The following is a 19,208-nucleotide window of genomic DNA, read 5'->3' as shown; positions in this document are numbered from 1 at the left end:
GGGCTCCTCCTGCCAGCTTGTGAGGGTTCCACACAGCGGATGGCCCTGCCACCTTGCAGCCAGGCCTGGAAGAGTCTTGCTGCTACCCCATACAACCACACTACAAATGCAGGTGTAGTCCACAGGCAGGAGTGCTTAACGGGAGTCACCTCCTTTTAGGTGTGCAAAGTCTCCTGAGCATCGTGGTTTTCCACAGATTTCACATGGAGGGCTGTTTCTGTGTTTATATGTGAGCACCCTGTGTCGGCGTTTGAAGCAGTGGCGCCTTTAAAAGAGCAAAAGAGCATTGTCATTCAGCTTCTTGCACTAATGCGATGTAATGAGCACTTAGAGCAGCAGCAGGCTACACAGGGGCAAGCAGGCAGATATCCTGGATGAACCAGTGGTGGGAAGAACTCAGGGTCAGAAAACAGGGTTTGAAGATCCTCCTGGAGCTCTACAGCAAATGGCACAGAGGAGCTTCTCTTAGCTTAGTGAGGCGAAGACAGATACGGCTCCTGACACAAGCTCAGTTCCTGCCCTGTGGTTTTCTTCAAAGGGTGCAAACAGACTGTGGTGGGCTCAGAGCCAGGTGAGGGCAATGGAAGGTGTTAAATTGTTGGTCTGGGTCCACCTGGACACTCAATGGATTTCTGATCCCAGCTGGCTCCAAGATATAAAAGGGCTAGGCTAAGAGCAGCTGCTTTGTGGCCCTTAGCAAGAGAGCAGGATGGGTGTTGTAGGACAGTCTAGGACTGCATTTGGAGCTATGCTCTTCTTGGGGTTTTTTGGTCTCCTGGCTTTGGTTATGGGAGCTCAGGGTGGTGGTTTTCTGATCCCAGTCTGCTGGCTTGTGGTCAAGAAAGCATGCAGCTCACCTTATCTCCAGGCTGGGAAGGGAATGCTACCTTTATGTTGACTGCTTGGGGTAAGTGAGGATTCTGTCAGGAGGCTTTCTTGCTGCTGTGTCTTTGTACAGTGCACAGGTATGCCTGGAATGAGGAGAAGGAGGAAGGTTTTAATGTGAAGCGTTGCCTAGCAGCTTCAATGTATCTCGTGTAGCCAGGGGGCTGTTAGCTGACCCACCAGTCAAGGGTTGTGGTGGAGTGCTGTGCTTGGCTCTAGCCAGTCTTGGCTGCTGGGCTTTCCCAAGGGCCTCTGCTGGTTCAGACCCCAGTACTGGCTAGGGTTTTATTGCCTATGGAAAAATAGGATTGTAGTGAACTCTATATTCAATGTAGGATGCTGAAGCCCCTGCTGCTGTCCTCTCTCTCCCTAGATATTGAGGGGAAGGCACATGCTTTGCAGAATGACTCGGAGTGTGGGCTCTTGGTATTTGGGACTTCAGATGGCTCCCGGACAGTAATGGTCTCCTATACTGGCTGTTATGTCTTTGAATGGGTAAGCAACCTCAGGAGTTCTGCTGGCACTGTGACTGCTGCTGCTCTGGCTGCCCTGACTGGTGTGGCTCTCCTGCAGGATGGCCATTATCTCATGCTGGTCGGGCTTGAAGAAACTGATGCTGCTGGACAAAAGTTCTTCATGAAGAGAAGCTGCTCAGGTGCCCTGTGGACCTTCCTGGTAAGATTCTGGCAGCCCCTTGGGAAACTCTGCTTGTATCTGTGTCAGTGGGTACCCTTCCTTTCAGATGGATGTTCCTAGTCGGTTAGTGGGTTGGGAAAGGGGACTTGCTGTTGGGCAGAAGAGACTCCCTGGAGAACGGTTTAGATGCAGGAGCCCCTAGCTTGCTGGGGACTTGTTTCTCCTTTGCCAGCCTAGCAGCTGAATGTGCCTTGTGTTTCCTAGCCCCGGTTTGAGTGTAAGTCCCTGTAAACTCAGGGATTGAGCCAGAGACTAGATACAATGATTTTCCTATCTACCGGAGCACTTTACCTTGGCAGATACCATGCAGCGCAGTCTCCTTGACAAGGCCCCAGGGAAATACAGGCCTTTTCTGAGCAGGCTTCCATGCCAGCTCCAGGCATGTGTTTGATCCTCACCAGAGTCCAGCTTCCTTTGACTTGTATGCTGCATCACCATGATACCTTCCTCCAGTGTCCTCTGTGACTTTGTCCCTCGCTCCTGAGCTTTATAGCTACAAACTCCTGCTGTTTCTTCCAGCCCTGGATGCTCCAAGCAGCAGTGTCTGCTCGGCTGTACTCAGCCAAGACCGACTGCTGTGTGCCTCCTCGCCTGTCAGCCAAGGAGACTGTGAAGTGCGAGGCTGCTGCTATGACCCTAGGGATAGGGTGATGCCTTGTTACTTTGGTAACACAGGTAAGTGTGAACAACTGCTCTCCCCTCTTCCTGGAGGAGCTGCAGACTGGGATTCCTCACTTCCCTGGCAGAGCAGGATTAGTGTGTACCGGTTCTGCAGGTGGCTTAGGGCTATGTTTTTGGCTGTCAAGAATACTCTGTCCTATTGAAGCACCCAGCTCTTTCATGTGTATTGCAACATAGCCTGGCTTATGGCCAGGTTTGGTGTTAGTCTTGGAGCTGGTTAAGCTTGTCTTGCTGTACTTTGCACTTGCTTTGGGGGTGACAGGCAGGAGAACCTGCAGGACTTGCTGGCCTTGTCCTTGCTGTGATGTTTGAGCCTCCTTTCCATCCCGCTTCTCCCTGAGCTCAAGACTGGTTGTACCTTTTCCTCCAGTGACGGCTCGTTGCACACCAGATGGCCATTTTTCCATTGCTGTCTCTCGGGATGCGACCCTGCCACCTGTTATCCTGAACTCTGTGCAACTGGCCAGTGGACACAGTACTGGCTGTGTGCCTGTTGTGAAAAACAATGCATTTGTTGTGTACCACTTCCCGCTCCCTGCCTGTGGCACCACTTTTCAGGTAAGAGCTACGGCCCTCACCAGGCTAGAATAGCAGGAGCTTGCAGACCTGGAATAGCCTGGTGTGGCTTTAGCTACTTAGTGGGCACCTTGTAGACTTCCGGAGGCCAAATGCTGTTCTTCAGCCCAGCCTTAATCCAGCTTGACTTTACTGCAGTGACAGTGCCGGGTCTGTCCTTCCAGGTGACTGGAGACCAGGTCATATATGAGAATGTGTTGGTGGCATCCAGGGATGTGAAGACCGGGAGGCTTGGCTCTGTCACTAGGGATAGCACTTTCAGGTAATACTCTGGGGCTTGTATTGCTGAATGCCGCTGTGTTCAGTGTCACCAGAGAAACTTCATCTTGTCTTTAGCTCTGAATTCACAACAGGGCAATAGAGTAGGCTAAGGTCTGGTATGTCTCTAGTTGGCAAGAATAAAGCTGATGCTGATCAGTGAAGCTGCACAGGCTCAAATCTGAACTCTGAAAAGAATTCAGAGTATGCGTTAAAAGGAAATGTGGGATGAAAGACTGGGGACATGACTAATTAAAGCAACTATTTCTTTGTCATCTTGGAGAAAGGAGATATCAGAGTGACCTTTATCCGATTCATTTGGGGCTTTCCTGTCCTACCAGGTTACATGTCCGCTGTAGTTACTCCACCATTGGGAGCTTCATTCCCTTGAGTGTTCAAGTCTTCACATTGCCACCACTCCTTGCTGTGTCCCAGCCAGGTCCTCTGTCCTTGGAGCTGCGTGTTGCCTCAGGTAGGATAGATTTGCAGGACTTGTTCGAGCGTCCTGGTGCAGAGCTCTGATCTCTGCTGAGAATTAAAGGAGTATTTGATGGGTGAATCCAGCACTGCTTCTTCCCTGCCTTGGTGGGAACTTATTGCCATGGCTATAAAGGATGCTCTCGGGCTCTCTTTCTGTTTGTTCCTGCTCTAAAATGGCTGTTGGTTTTCTTCTATCCCAGATGGAAGCTATACTTCCTACGATGCTGACAGTGACTATGAATTGATGAGGTGAATAGCTTGAGAGAGGACACCTTCAACACCGGAGCCGGGGGGAGATCAGTGTCCACGAGCCTCAATTCAGAGCCACAAGAGCCACCGAGGGAGCCTCAAGTCCTCGACAGGACCTGCCCGGGAGCCGGCAGCTCAGCTGACCCTAACAGCTGACTCACAGGGGGCGGAGCCTGAGGCAGTGGCACCAACCCTGACTGGGTAAATACCTGCCCAGGGAGCGCGGCAGTTCGGATTAGCCAGGTTAATAACTGGTTAAAAGGGTGGTGTCATAGTCAGGGATTTGGGTGTCCTGAACACAGGACCCAAGCTTGGAGGCCGGGTCTAGTGGGGGCTGGTGGAGCTGCTCTGAAAGAGCAGTTTTGGTAGGAGGCTTGCCAGACTGGTCAAGGAGGCTTTAAACTAGATGTGTTGGGGGAGGGGGCATCATTCCATCCCAACACACCGAATCAGTTGCCAGCACCTATAATAACTGCTCGGAACAATGTAGAGATATCCCAGCCGCTCCAGCCAATGAGCCAGCTTCAGTTGGAGCTCGGCTCAGACGCCTCTATACAAATGCCCATAGCATGGGGAACAAACAAGAGGAATTAGAGATGTGTGCATGTCTGGGGGGGGTATGATATAACAGGCATCACAGAAACATGGTGGGATGGCTCCTATGACTGGAGTGTTGGAATGGAAGGTTACAGGCTCTTTAGAAAAGACAGAACTGGCAGGCAGGGAGGAGGAGTTGCCCTTTATGTTAGGGACAGGCTGGAGAGTATGGAACTGTCTGGGGACAGGTGAGCAGTGAGAGTGCTTGTGGGTGAGGCTTAAAGGGAGAGCAGCTATAGGGGACATTACTGTGGGGATCTGTTACAGACCATCTGATCAAGAGGAATCTGTGGATGAAGCACTCTATAGACAGATAGATGCAGGATATGGTCGGCTTTCTGGGCTGGAAGTGCACGCTGCCGGCCCATGTTCGTTTTCTCATTGACGAACACCCCAAAGTCCTTCTCCACAGGGCTGCTCTGAATCTCTTCTCTGCCCAACCTGTAGCTGTGCCTGGGATTGCTCCGACCCAGCTGTAGGACCTTGCACTTGTCATGGTTAAACTTCATGAGGTTGGCATCAGCCCACCTCACAAGCACGTCAAGGTCCCTCTGGATGGCATTCCTTCCCTCCAGCGTATCAACCAAACCACAGAGCTTGGTGTCATCGGCAAACTTGCTGAGGGCGCACTCTAATCCCACTGTCCATGTGAGCAATAAAGATGTTAAACAAGACCAGTCCCAACACTGATCCCTGCGGGACACCACTCGTTACTGGTCTCCAGCCAGACATTGAGCCATTGACCACAACTCTTTATGTGTGCCCATCCAGCCAGTTCTTTATCCACTGAGTGGTCCATCCATCAAATTGATGTCTCTCCAATTTAGAGACAAGGATGTTGTGTGGGACAGTGTCAAATGCTTTGCACAAGTCCAGGTAGATGACATCAACTGCTCTACCCCCATCCATCAGTTCCATAGCCCCATCATAGAAGGTCACCAAATTGGTCAGGCAGGATTTCCCCTTAATGAAGCCATGCTGGCTGTCACCAAGCACCTTGTTGATTTTTTTCATGTGCCTTAGCATGCCTTCCAGGAGAATCTGCTCCAAGATTTTGCCAGGCACAGAGGTGAGACTGACTGGTCTGTAATTCCCTGGGTCATCCATTTTCCCTTTCTTGAAAATGGGGGTTATATTTCCCTTTTTCCAGTCATCAGGAACTTCACCTGACTGCCACAATTTTTCAAATATGATGGGCAGCGGCTTAGCAACTTGATTCACCAGCTCCTTCAGGACCCGCAGATGGATTTCACCATGGGACTTGTGTATATTCAGGTTCTTAAGACGGTCTCGAACCAGATCCTCTCCTACAGTGGCCCAAGATCTTCATTCTCACAGTCCCTGTGTCTGCCTTCCAGGACTTGGGTGGTGTGGTCAGAGCCTTTTCCAGTGAAGACCGAGGCAAAGAAGTCATTCAGAACCTCAGCCTTCTCCAAATCCAGGGTAGCCATTTCTCCTGATTGCTTTCAGAGGAGGCCTATGTTGTCCCTAGTCTGTCTTTTATTCACAACGTACCTATAGAATCCCTTCCTGTTATCCTTAACATCCCTAACCAAGTTTAATTCTAACTGGGCCTTAGCTTTCCTAACCTGGCCCCTAGCTTACTGGACAACATTTCTGTGTTCTTCCCAGGCTTCCTGTCCTTGCTTCCACCTTTTATAAGCCTCTTTTTTCCTTCAAACTTTCTTCAGCAGCTCCTTATCCATCCAAGGACGTCTCCTGGCCCTCCTGCTGCACTTTCTTCTAGTTGGGATGCAACACTCCTGAGCTTGTAGCAGGTGATCCTTGAATATCAACCAAAAGTCTTGGGTCCCCCTGCCCTCTAGGGCTATATCCTATGGAACCTCTACTAAGCAGGTTCCTGAAGAGGCCAGAGTCTGCTCTCTTGAAGTCCACGGCAGTGAGCTTGCTGCATGCTCTTCTCACTGTCTCAAGGATTTCAAACTCGACCATCTCATGATCGCTACCACCAGCATTGCCCTGGAGCGTCACATTTCCAACCAGCCCTTCCCTGTTGGTGAGCACAAGGTCAAGCATGGCACCTCTCCTTGTCAGCTCCTCTATTATTTGCAGAAGGAAATTGTATTCCACACAACCGAGGAACCTCCTGGATTGCTTGTGCTGGGCTGTACCATCGCTCCAACAGATATCAGGGTGGTTGAAGTCACCCATGAGAACAAGGGCCTGCGAGCGTGAGGCTGTTCCTATCTGTCTATAGAGTGCTTCATCCACAGATTCCTCTTGATCAGATGGTCTGTAACAGATCCCCACAGTAATGTCCCCTATAGCTGTTCTCCCTTTAAGCCTCACCCACAAGCACTCTCACTGCTCACCTGTCCCCAGACAGTTCCATACTCTCCAGCCTATCCCTAACATAAAGGGCAACTCCTCCTCCCTGCCTGCCAGTTCTGTCTTTTCTAAAGAGCCTGTAACCTTCAATTCCAGCACTCCAGTCATGGGAGCCATCCCACCATGTTTCTGTGATTCCTATTATATCATGCCCCTCCTAGACATGCACACATCTCTAATTCCTCTTGTTTGTTCCCCATGCTATGGGTCTTTGCATAAAGGCATCTGAGCTGTGCTCCAACTGAAGCTGGCTCATTGGCTGGAGCGGCTGGAATATCTCTACATTGCTACAGGCATTTATTATAGGTGCTGGCAACTGGGTGGGTGGGTTGGGAAGGAATGATGCCCCCTCCCTCAACACATCTAGTTTAAAGCCTCCTTGACCAGTCTGGCAAGCCTCCTACCAAAACTGCTCTTTCCCTTCTTTAGCAGCAGCTCCACCAGCCCCCACTACACCTGGCCTCCAAGCTTGGGTCCCGTGTTCAGGACACCCAAATCCCTGACTATGACACCACCCTTTTAACCATTTATTAACCTGGCTAATCCTTCTAGCCTTTTTAGGGTCCTCCCCTGCATCCTAGAGATTTGACAAAAGGACTGTCTGAGCCCCAGAGCCCCCAGCCACCTCTCCCAGGGCTCTGTAGTCCTCCTTTATGTTCCCCAGGATATCTATATCACTAGCACCTGCATGGATCACTAGAAAGGGGTAATAGTGAGTGGGACTTACTAGAGCAGGCAGCCTCTCTGCAACATACCTGATCTGTGCCCTTGGTAGGCAACACACCTCCCTTGAGACTGGGTCAAGCGGACAGATGGGTGCCTCTGTGCCTTTCAAAGTAGAGTCTGCCACTGCTACGACCCACTGCTTTTTCCTCCAGCACAAGTAGAGATCTTACCAGTGCATCAGCCAGTTTAAGTCATCTTTTAACGGATTCGCAACATAATACGCGTACTGCTGAGCAACTTACCAAATGCAGGACTGGCTTTAAGAGTAGCCCTAAACTAGTACAGAGCTCATGGTGATCTCTTTCCCCATGCTTGCCTGGGGCTCCTACATGACTGCTATTTCTGGTTGCATGTCTGTCCATTTGATGAAATCCCAAATAAGAGGCCAACAGTGGTTTGCGGTTGGTTTAGAACGCGCAGGCATTATAGCTGTGTTCTGCATGAGCAAAAATGGAGGGCGAAGGAGGGAAGAACCCAAGATGTGAACAAGTGTGATAGTTCTTCAAAATACTGCTAAACGTTTCCAAAGGGAGGTGGAAATTCTTGCGTACTGTATTCTCTGCAGCACTCACAAGGTCTCTGACTACCTTGTGACAATCATCATAGAAATTCTGACTTTTATATGACCATGGTGCAGGGAGCAACAAATACATATGTAAATGAAGATCAAGACAGACACTGCAAACTGGAGATCCAGACACAACCAGAGCCCATGAGGATGCAGAAACACAGAAGAGAGACACCTGTGGTGGAATCCATTTATGAAAACCATCCATCCTGTCACTGAAAAAACCCCACCAAATAGTGGCTGGGGCCAGAAATAACAGGCACAATCCACCAAGGATCACACGGTGGCAGTGAGAGTTTTCTCTTTGCACGTACATGAAATTCTATGGAAAACGGGAAAGAGACTTTGGATGGGGGAAGGGCTGTTTGAAATGATGTCTCTAAGATGTGGAAGCAAAATCAGATTCCCCTGGAGCACCCAACCTCTCTGGGAAAGATGTTTTGCTGTCCCCCTAAATTAATTTGTTTTAATAAAGAACATATAAACCCTTGCAGTGATACCGATGGTAGAAAAGAGCAGCCAGAGAGTTTGTTGGAGTCCTTACCACTCAGGTGCCTGAGTTCCTTCAGGCTCTGAGTGAAATGAAGACAGGCTCTTCATTTGACAGAAGGAGTCCAGACCATAACTGAGATGAAATGAAATGCCCAAGAAAACTGGAATAAAAATGCAACTCCAGCTGCAGAACTTTGCCCCCATGATGGCAGCTTCCCTTAGTTCTCAGCTGTTCCTTACCTGCAGTGGTGTCTCGCTACTGTGTTTTCTTCCTTAGACCTAGGCTTTTCAGCTGGGAGGTGGAGTGAAAGTGTGATTCAGGCAAGAGACACCATCCAGAGAAATTACACCCTCAGCAGCCCCACCTTGATTCAGGGCAGGGTGCTGAGTGGCCACAGTGACAGGGGAGGTTGTACTGGCAAATGCCTGGGAGGGAGCAGAAGGGGGAGTTGGTGGGAGAAGAACAGGGCTGAGCCGTAGCAAAGGCTTCCCACTCCTAGCTTGTGGGAAGGCTAGGCCACAGCGTGTCTGAGACATGAAAGGAGCCTCCGGAGCAGCCATGGCTCCCATCAAGAGGGTGAAGGCAGACAGAACTTCAGCCTCTGAACGCACCGCTTTAGGAGGGATGCTGCAGTTATACTTTGTCCAGCTGTGGGTAGCGGGGTTGGCAGCCCCAAGAACAGCAGATAGAGCTACAGAAAGCCCCCAGGCTGCAGGACCCTCTTCCTACCCTGCACTGCGAGTCTTCCTGCCTGGTCTCGTGCTGTGACTGGCAGGGGGTCCTTGAAGGCAGCAGCAACGGGTCCAGCAGATGAAGCAGGCAGGAGCCTTGCCCCTGTAGGCACAGCCTTTCCCACAGGGCACTGGCCACAGGCACTGCAGACCTACTCTGCAGTGGAGCAGCAGATGTAGGTACCAACCTAACCCAAAGAAAATTATGGCTCAAGTCTTTTCAAACAGATTTTTCTTTATTGGGTCATTAACAAAGACACATACAGCGGTATCCACATGCAAAGCACGCTGCTGGTTTGGGGGGGCCCATGCTGAAGGAGAAACATGTCATGGCAAGAGCCATTTGTGAGAAAATCGGCTGTTTGATGCAGCCACTGCACTCAATGAGCCCATGGACAGAGTATCAGTGCAACAGGCTATAATGACACCCAAGGCCTCCCTGAGATGTGATGGAGCAGTTCTGGGAGGCTTTGAAGGCGTCTACTCTATGTCTGTACCTGTGTTTGGGCTGCCTTCTTGGAGGCCTTGGAAAGGTGGGCCAATGCTCCTGCAATTGTTTTTATTAAGGGACATGTGTCCTGGTTTCAGCTGGGACAGAGTCAATTTTCTACCCAGGAGAAGGAGTGGTAGAGTGCAGAGAATGGTTTTCTGCTTTTCAACGGGGATAGCACAGAGCTGGTAGGCAGGAGGTACATTGCCTGTCCCACTCAGCACTGGGATTATGTTGATTTCCTGGGGGTTGACAGTAGGCTTCAAGGTAAAGTTCTGCAAAATGGTGGTCATGAATAAGAATATCTCCATGCGTGCCAGGCCCTCTCCAGGGCATATTCGCTTCCCTGGAAGTGAAAACAGCAAATAGCACTCTGCTGACTAGACCAGAGTTTGTACTAAGCAGATGTGTTGCACAGCTTTATTTACCAGATACACCCATAGCAGTGAGATGACCGTTAGGATTACTGAGGACATTTGCAAGAGAAGAGTTTGTTGAAGAAAAACCCTTGGCCGTTTGATTGGGTATGTGAAGGAAGAACAGAAAGACGGGTTGGTTAAGGATGACTGGTGGCTGTGCAGGAAGGTGACAGGTGTTTTAGAAAGTGTCAGTGGGTCCCACTTGTATCATTATATTGGCAACTCCTAGTAGGAGGTTTGAGAAGCCCCAAACAAGATGGGAAATGCAGCTAAGGAGAATAGCAATACGGAGGAGTTATCCAAAGAGCAGTGAGCCCCAAGGAAGCACCAAGAGGACCATGCTAGGGAGAGGGAGTGTGTGTTATAGGGAAAGACAGGATGCTTGGCCAGAGCAGGAAGTCAACAGAGAGAGGAAGAGAGAGAAAGCCTGCGCTTTACCTGCTGAGAAGGGCATGAAGAACTCGCTCTTCCTAAAGGTGCCATTCGCATTCAAGAAATGTCCAGGGTTGAACTCATTTGGGTTTGGAAACTCTTTACTGTCATGGAGGACAGAATTGAGGATGGGAAAAATCGTAGTGCCCTGAGGTAACACAAGAGGAAGAGAGCATGAAGGGGAGTCTAGTTGGATCACTTAATCTGACTGCCTGCCAAGTGAAAACTCAGCTTCCCAGCACAGCCCTACCCATGTTTCATTTCCCTTTGGGGACCCCTCCTTTGAGGAGGCAGCTTTAGGGAGACCCTGCTAGATGTCACAAAAGGGACAGTTGGCTTCTCTTCCTGAGCACTTCCTCTCACTTTCACATCATTTATCCTCACTCTGCTCTAGTCATCTGGGGACGCCTTATCTAACTCTTCTTCTTAGTGTTTCGCAATAATGAACTTATAGATGCATCATGTTCCTTCTTTCCTGCAAGATCCCAAAAGCAAAAGCACACAAGGTTGTGGAAATAAAGCACTGTTACATTCTCCTGATAAATTTCTCCTGACAGGATCCTCTTCTTTCTCTCTTCCGGACCATTTGTGGGGTTTTTGTGTGGATCATGGGCAGGGAGAAATAAACAATCCAGCAGTGATGACACAAGAGGTGGAAGCTAAGCAGATCCCTGGGTCCTGCGTTTTGATTGTACAAGATAGCTGAAAATCAAGATGTCAACTGCCACATGCTACTGTTTCCCACGGCCACCCAGAAGAGCAATGAGCATTGCCGTAGCCAGCCAGGCCAGGTCTTGGGTTGCTCTAGTCCTGCCTCTGGCAGTAGCCAGTAGTGACTGCCTCAAGCAGTGTGTGAGCACAGGGCAAACAGGTTTTTCTTGTTCCCTTGAATAGCCAGGATAGGCTCCAGCACTTTGTGGCTGAGGGGCTCTCCGTGCTCAGCAACTACCAACTGACTTTACTGTCTCTCCTGGAGGGTGGTGAGCAGTTCCACAGCTTTGCTGCCTTTTGTGTGAGGAGTCACTGCTCTGTGTTTTTTGTGAACCCACTGTATTTCTACAGGGAGGTGAAACTGCAGGGCAAGTGAACAAAGGTGTTGGGCAGAGTTGCTCTTCCACACTTTGCCTACTAACCTTTGGAATGACGTACTCTCTGAAGCGTGTGTCTTTAGTCACAGTGTGAGGGAGGCCCATGGGGATGAGGGAGATGAAGCGCTGGATTTCATGGGCCACTGCATCTGTGTAGGGCATCTGGGTCCTGTCAGCCACACAAGGTCTTCGTGATCGTCCTATGACCTGGTCAATCTCTTCTTGAACTTTCTCTGTCATGAGAGGCACAAACCATAAAATGGGTAAAGAAAACCAAACCTACCTAAACAGGTTGCCCTAAGCTGTCCAAAGAACACAGGTGACAGGAGCAGTGATGCTGGTTTTGGTGTCAACTAGAACACACCTCCACTGCAGCCCCTGCAAAGAATGTCTTCCTAGTGACTTGGTTAAATAGGAGTACTGGAAGACAAAGATGTGGACACACTCAGGTCCGGGCCGTGAGGAGAGTGTAGCTGATGATGATGTCAGTGAAGCTGAGGGATCTCTAATGACCACCCTGGGGAAAAATGGTGCAGGGACTTTGCCCATTTGGATAAAATATGAGAAAGGGAGGAGAAAAGTTGTGGTGTTGGACACGTGCCCAGCCCAGGTGAACAGCTAAAGAGGAAGAGGTCACAGACTGGTACCTTGTATCTTCGGGTGTTTAAGAAGAAGCAGAAGCCCGTATCTTATGGTGGTGCTAGTTGTCTCAGTTGCAGCAATGAACAAGTCGAAGGTGGTGGTTATCAGGTTCTTCATGTGGAAAGTGGAACTGGGACAGTCTTTCTCCTAGAGAAAAAGCTGGGATGTTGCTCCAGCTGAGATAAGAAAAGTGGCCCTCTCTTGTGTCATCCCAGGCCTGCCTTTTCACCCAGAGCTGCTGCATTTCTCCGCTAAGGTGCAGCAGCCATCTGGGGCATTATAATGCTGTCTTTATGCAGTAAGCTCAACCCCACAGCAATCTTCTTTCAAGCTGTTGACCAAATGCTATGTAGCTGCCTCTTTTCACTTGCTATGCCAGCTGCCAGTTGGCTAGTTTCTAATGAAAGAACTGCAAGACCAGACTGCAAATGTCCCTGTGTTTTGGTGAGAGCAGATGAAGGTCTTGATGTCCAAGCAGCTACAGGAAGTGGCTGGTGAGTGTGTAGACCCAGAGCTGTAAGCTCTAGCAGAGTTAGTATCTGAGGTTTGGTGTCTTCCCACAGCTCAGCGCAGCTGCCTGGGAAGGGGTCATCCTAATGCCTGTGTTAGGAGAGGAAGGGGTTCAGTGTAGGTGTATTTGGGGCTGAGCTGGGGCTCTATGCTGTCTCCTTACCTCCTGCATTTTGTTGAGGAAGAGGTCAATGAAATCCCGAGGGGAAGTGGGATCTAGGGAGGCTTGGTGTATTTTCACTTCCTCTGACACAAAGGCTTTTAGAGAATCAAATTCTTTGAATATGTTGTTGTGTGGGCCAGGCAAGTAAACCAAAATGTTTGAGAACATCTGGTAGAGCTGAAAAGAAAGAAACAGGAAGGTCCATAGCATGATCATTGCTCTTTTCTTTGATATTAGCAAAAAGCCTAGAAAGGCCACAACCCCTCTCAACTGTGCCAAGCAGAAGGCTTGGCGCAAGTATGAAGCTGGGCACAAGTATGAGGCTGGGCAGTCTGACAGCATGGTAGGGTCTTGCTTAGTAGCAGTAGAAATCTCAAAGGTGGAAAAGAAGGATGTTCAGGACTAGGGGAAGCTGCACTTAGCTGGCAAAGCCAACTCCATTGGTGAGGATGCTTCTTGCTCTTGAATGAATTCCCACTTGTGCAGCAGGGCATTGATGGAGTCCTAGTTAGAAGACTGAAATGCAACTTCATTGGGAGGAGGCCTCCTGCTCCCCTGGGAGAATATTGACACTGTGAAATGGCTATTGAATGTACCTGTCCCCAGAGAGAATTCATCATCTCAAAGATGTTGTTCATGTTGTTCATCAGGGCCAGGAACTTCTTGTCTTTATAGTCATATCGTTTCCCAAAGACGATGGAGCATATGACATTGGAGATAGCACAGCTCAGGATAAAGGTTGGGTCAAAAGGTGTTCCTGTGATTTCAGATAAGTTACAAACCATTAAAAAAAAACCCAAATCTATGGCTACTTATGACTACTGTGGGTACCCTGAGGCCTGGTTATTAGAGGAAATATCAGATCACAGTCTCTCAATGACACAGAAGGGTCCTCCAAAAAGAACAGTACATGATTATGGAATTATTTACTGCTTTGTAATGGGGCATAGCTGGTGCACAGACCAGACACATGGGAACTTCAACTCTATGCTGAAAAGATGGGTCCCTTAATACAGTCTTTGTTTTTTGCACTCATAACCTATATTAAAAATGGACCATACCCTTTGTTTTGTCAATCTCTTCCAGAAAGTACTCAATTTCCTCCTGGATTCTCTCTTCAATGCTCCTCTTCCCATTCCAAAGTTGCGCAGAGCGCTGAGAGCAAACCGCCGAGCTTGCAACCACTCCTCGTTGTTGCTAAACACAATCCCTGCAGAGGAAGAAGGAAGAGGAAAGACCTGGCTTGGGCATGCTACGTGTGAAATGAAGAGGCTCATGGTGACAGTGAATCCTGTCCCTGTGACAGCATTGACATGGTGGTGTCAGTACTGTGGTTTGGAGAATATCTCTGGAGGTCCTGTAGCCCAGCTGCCTGCTTTGGCTTTTTTCACCACATAGCCAGCCTCCCTGTGAACAAACAAGTCATCACTCATATCAACATGTAATTTCCCTTGTTGCAACTGGTGGCTGCTGCTGCTGCTTACCCTTTCACTGGTATCAATCCAGCTTCATTTCTCTGCTATCCTCATTAGCTCATGTGTAAGCCAACAATCACAGCCCACTCTGCCTTCCCTTCCCTTCTCCAGGTGGGTCCCGTTGTTCACTCCCCACAGTCTTCCCTTGTGTATAATAAACTCCAGCTCTGCCGAATGCATACTCATCCCTTCCCTTCTCCTCAGAAGGAGCTTGATCAGCAAACATACCTAATCCATTGTTAGCCCTGTCTCCTATTGGCATGTGTCCTCTGCCAGCAAACTCATCCGCACGATCAACCAAGGCTTCTTTCACCACATCATGTCCATGCAGGACCACCACTGGGTCAGAGCCCAGGTGCACTGTGAACACTGGTCCATACTCTTCACTGAGCTGTCAAAATGCAAGAGAGAATGAGCAGATAGGGAGGAGGAGTTGAAAAGTGGCCTTGCTGCTGCATCCCACTGCAGGTAGTGCAGCCTCACAGACCAGCAGTGTCCAGATCAGTCCTGTCATGATAATTCTGGGTGTGGAGAGGGTTTCCAGCTATCAGGCCCTGAACAACAATGGCAATAGCAGTGAGGGGAGAAGCTGAGATCCCTACCACTTTTCTGCTCCTCTAGGCTTGCCACTCATCAAGCTAGAGCCACATGTTGTCCCCATGCACAGGTCGTACATGGTTCTCAGCCATAGAATAAAGTAAGAGAAAATAACGTAAGAGAGAAGAAAGTAGCTTTACCTTCTGGAGGGTTTTAGCCATGTTCTTTGGTTTCACCTGCAGCACGTTACCTAGGATGGGAAGGGGAATTGGTCCTGGGGGCATCTTTCCCTTTCCAGACTTCCTCTCCATGCTGCAACAGAAAGCAGGCAAGCAATGCAACTAGAAGGACAATAGTGGCTGCTCCCAGGAGCTCCATTTGCTTCTGCAGCTCAGGAGGGAGTGACTCTGCTGCCGGAGCCCAAATTTATATACAGAAGGGCTATGTTGGTTCAATAGCAGGTTTATCTCAAATAACTGCAGCAGCCAAGAGTGGTTAAGAAATTTGTAATGTGCTGCTAAAACTTCTTTTGTTTCATCTGAAGTTTATCATTAAAGAGGTCACGCATAGGAGTGCACTTTTCTACTGGGGTGCTCGCAGAAATTCACTGTTGCGAGAACATCTTCCAAGTTCTTCAATGCCATTTGGATTTTCTGTTCTTTGGTATTGACTGTACAAGCTCTCAGTGGGGTCAGCCATCCTTGCTTGTTCCGGAAGTCTTCCTGACATTAACAGTGGAGTTTGTGCTTCATACAGTAAGACAAAGAACTTATTGACAGGTTCTCAGTGCACAGCAATCATCTTGGTCTCTCTCCATAGGGCTGTCTGGCCTCACAAGAGACAAAAGTAAAAAAGTATCCATCTAGCAAGGGCAGAAAGGCCTCCAGACATCACAACAGACAAGAAAGGGTTTGCTGAGAGAGATAACATAAACACAGAAGGAAAGGGGACTAGACCTCTTCAAGGTCTCCTAGAGGAGAGAAAGACTGAGATAAGGAGGTAGAGAAAAGAGAAATCAACAACTTGAGAGCATCTTTAGGGAATGACATCCCAAGCTGAGACAAAGCTGCACATGTGAGAAGCTGGATATAGGTTAGTGCAACCTGGCAACTAGTCCTTGCACTTGCAATGGCCAAAGAAGTTCACCTAGCCTACTGATGGAAGCTGGCCCGCACAAGCTCCTGTTTTGTTGATGTCTTGACTCTGGTATGAGGAACTGCTTCCCTGGAAGGACCAGAGGTGCTCTGGGAGGCTAAACGGCATGTCTGGTATGCCGCAAGGACTTCAAAAAGAGCTGGGGGCTTCCTGACAAACATTACTCCAAGGGCAGTGTACTTGCAAGGTCCCAACAGCAGTGGCAATGGCAGGTAGAAAGGATCCTTAGGGCTGTGGCACTGACTGTGCTCAGCTTGCTCAGTCTTGCCGTATCCCTCCGTGCCTCCTGAGCTGTGACACTTTTGCAGGCAGATAGAGCTCATCTAACTGAGCCGATGTTGTGAGTACCTAGGATGAGGGACTTGGTGGGAATTAGTGAGGGGCCTAGTGTGCTGGGTTTGCTGTGCAGCAGTGTGTTCACGTGAGTTTCCCTTTCACTCAGAGATCCTAGTGAAGGTCTCCATCCAAGGCCAGGTTGAATGGGTCTTTGAGCAACCTGGTCTAATGGAAAGTCTCTGCCCATGGCAGAGGGTTGGAACTAGATGAGCTTTATGGTCCCTTCCAAACCAAGCCATGCTATGATTCTGTGATCCCTTGCAAAAGTTTGTGGCTTCTGTATGTCATCCTTGTTCATCCTTATGTCATCCTTAAGTCATCCTTGCTCTCTCTCACAGGCACAATAATTTGCTAGTTGGTGTTTTAAAATCTCATTTTACTTCTTAAAGATCCATATTTGTTACCTCAGTGGAAAATCTGAATAGCCAACAAGTTTGGGCTGGTTGCTGGGCTGGCCTAAACTCCTGCATCAGCTCAGACGTTTCCAGAGAAGGTCATGGAAGTTCATGTAGTTCTACGGCCTTTGATCTGGTGAAAGTGGAGTTCATGGGAGTTTGCACTGCTACATGAGGTACCTCTGCTGATAGAGTTCATGAGCTTACCATGTTCTCTGTAAAGTTCCCTCTTTCCTGAAAAGTGACAAGGGGTCACTTCTCAGCTCTGTCTCGCAGTTTGCAACATACTTTGGACAAAAGCTCTGGAACAAGGAATACTTTCAAAATTTCTCATTTTTATCAGGATAAAATCATTATATTCCAAACATTCCTACCACCCTGCAGACACTCTGGGGGATTTACAAGGGGGTGGGGGGGAAACCCATAAAACTAGTCACTCAAATCTTTCACTGTGGGAAAGCATGGACCATTTCATGTCACGGTAGTGCCCAAGGGTTTTCTGAGTACTCACTTCTGTTTGCAGACACTAAGAGTAGGAAGGGTTGGTCTGTCCTCTCCATCCATGTAAAAGTCCAGGAAGGTAAGGTTGAAATCCTCCCCTCTCCATCTTCCCCAGGAACTTTTGTTCTAAGTTCATTGGAAGCACGTAGTAAGGGTCTTCAAAGAAAAGGCTACCAGTTTTGTAGCTTTGCCTCTTTTTTAATAAAGCACAAGCTTGAGAAAAACCTGCCATCACTGTGTAGAATCTCCTCAGGCTTGCTGCCTGTGCCTTCTCATTTTGGACCTCGGTTCAGAAGGTGGCACTGTGAGACGCCACGTCTGCCAGAACCCTTGTACCTGGAATGCTTAGTGCAGACATCCCTGTTGTCTGCAAATGCAGTTCAGCTTCTGTGGAGGATTATTTTGGCTGAATCACTCTTTCATGCACTTCCATTTTGTACCATACGTGGACACTACCCATACCATGTAGGGGCCAGACACACAGTGATCTTGTCGGAGGCTGTCCTTCAACACACGGGGCATTTTCAGTTCCTTTTCCCAACACTTCTTGATGGTGGTGTTCAATACCAAGTTTCCTTCCAATAGGTCTCTCGAGCCAGCGCAATTCCTACTGCCACCCTGTCTGCCCAGTTTCCCAGGCTCAAAATCATTAGGAGGAGATGATTTTCCTGGTGGACATCCCAGGGCAATATTAGCTTGCTGGAGTCATGATCAGCTGAAGACGAGTGGCCTGAAGAGATGCTTGCTTCACCTACCTTCCTCCTCTGCATGTCCCGTTTGTGGTGGTCTTGGGTGCTAGCTAAATTGGTGCTTACAGCTGGGCCGTTACATCGTGTGGGAGCTATCAAATACATGAGGAAGAGATTGGAGAGACCTGCCTGTTTCCTCTCAGCCAGGTTGCTTTCCACTTCCTATAACAACTTCCAAACAAAGCATTTAATTTCCGTGAATTTCAGGTTCATTTCACTTGCCTCCCGTCTCTACATCACCCAACATGGCTTTCAAATGTGTGTGTAGAAATTAGGAAAGGGTGCTTACTTGAAAGTGGGTTTAGCACAGATATTGCTTGGTGGATCTACAGCACTCCCAGTGTTGATTCACAGAGTTGCTCTTTAAGTATGTGTAGGCGTTTTATCCTGTCAGCATAAGCAAAGTATTGATGTGTTAAAGTGTAATGAAATAGCTCCAAAGTACTTTGTTTATTTGTTATAGTTAACCCAATTATCAGCAAGTGTTGCAGTCAAATGAAGCATTCAGCAGTCATACAGTAGCTCTGAGATGAGGCAGGATGACTTGGAACAATGCTCAGCTTGTACAGAGGTGAAGTTTCCCTCCCTGACAAAGTCCAAACGTTTTTCCTAGGTGCCTCTCCACCGTGGCTGGTCAGTGCCTTGGCAGGGCACAGGCAGGAGCACATCTGGTTCATGAGCACTGCTCAAACAACAGCCCTACAGGCAGCCTTTTGAGATCCATGTGTACCAGCCTCTGCGGTGCCGAGCAGCTGAAAAGGTCTTGTTCTTTGTGGAACAGCCTTTCTGGTTGGTGCGTGAAATAAGCGGTGTCCACGGTAGGCACAGGAATGTTCTTCACCTAGATGGGATCACGGCATCCTGTAGAGCTGTAGAGGAAAGATGGGCTGTAGGCTAAGGTGGGAGAGCAGAGGAAGCACTTCCCTTAGACTCAGTTACTACCCGTGCCTGCTGATGAGGGCTGGCTGGAGAGGCAATCATGCTGCCTGCTGCGTGGTGCTGTGCAAACATCAAGGAGCAGGAGGGT

At 48.9% G+C, this 19,208-nt stretch overlaps 1 protein-coding gene and 1 pseudogene across 1 annotated transcript; one reads left to right on the top strand and one right to left on the bottom strand.

Moving 5' to 3' along the window:
- Nucleotides 1–490: 490 nt before the first annotated feature.
- On the top strand, nucleotides 491–3,829 carry LOC130593472 (zona pellucida sperm-binding protein 4-like). Its single transcript, XM_057398659.1, is given in 10 exon segments — nucleotides 491–571; nucleotides 822–907; nucleotides 1,259–1,380; nucleotides 1,459–1,513; nucleotides 1,516–1,560; nucleotides 2,101–2,256; nucleotides 2,633–2,820; nucleotides 3,003–3,100; nucleotides 3,438–3,568; nucleotides 3,777–3,829. Coding segments are annotated over 9 exon segments (909 nt in total). The 5' UTR covers nucleotides 491–571; nucleotides 822–846.
- A 5,940-nt stretch (nucleotides 3,830–9,769) lies between these two features.
- On the bottom strand, nucleotides 9,770–15,423 carry LOC130593471 (cytochrome P450 2C29-like; annotated as a pseudogene).
- Between the last annotated feature and the right edge of the window lie 3,785 nt (nucleotides 15,424–19,208).

This window comes from Pezoporus wallicus, unplaced genomic scaffold (genome assembly GCF_028554395.1).
Source record: "Pezoporus wallicus isolate ANWC-B61680 ecotype Strahan unplaced genomic scaffold, APGP_CSIRO_Pwel_v1 contig_12138, whole genome shotgun sequence".
NCBI classification, from domain to species: domain Eukaryota; kingdom Metazoa; phylum Chordata; class Aves; order Psittaciformes; family Psittacidae; genus Pezoporus; species Pezoporus wallicus.
Note: the sequence above shows the minus strand (reverse complement) of the source record. Positions and strands in the feature narration are given on the sequence as shown.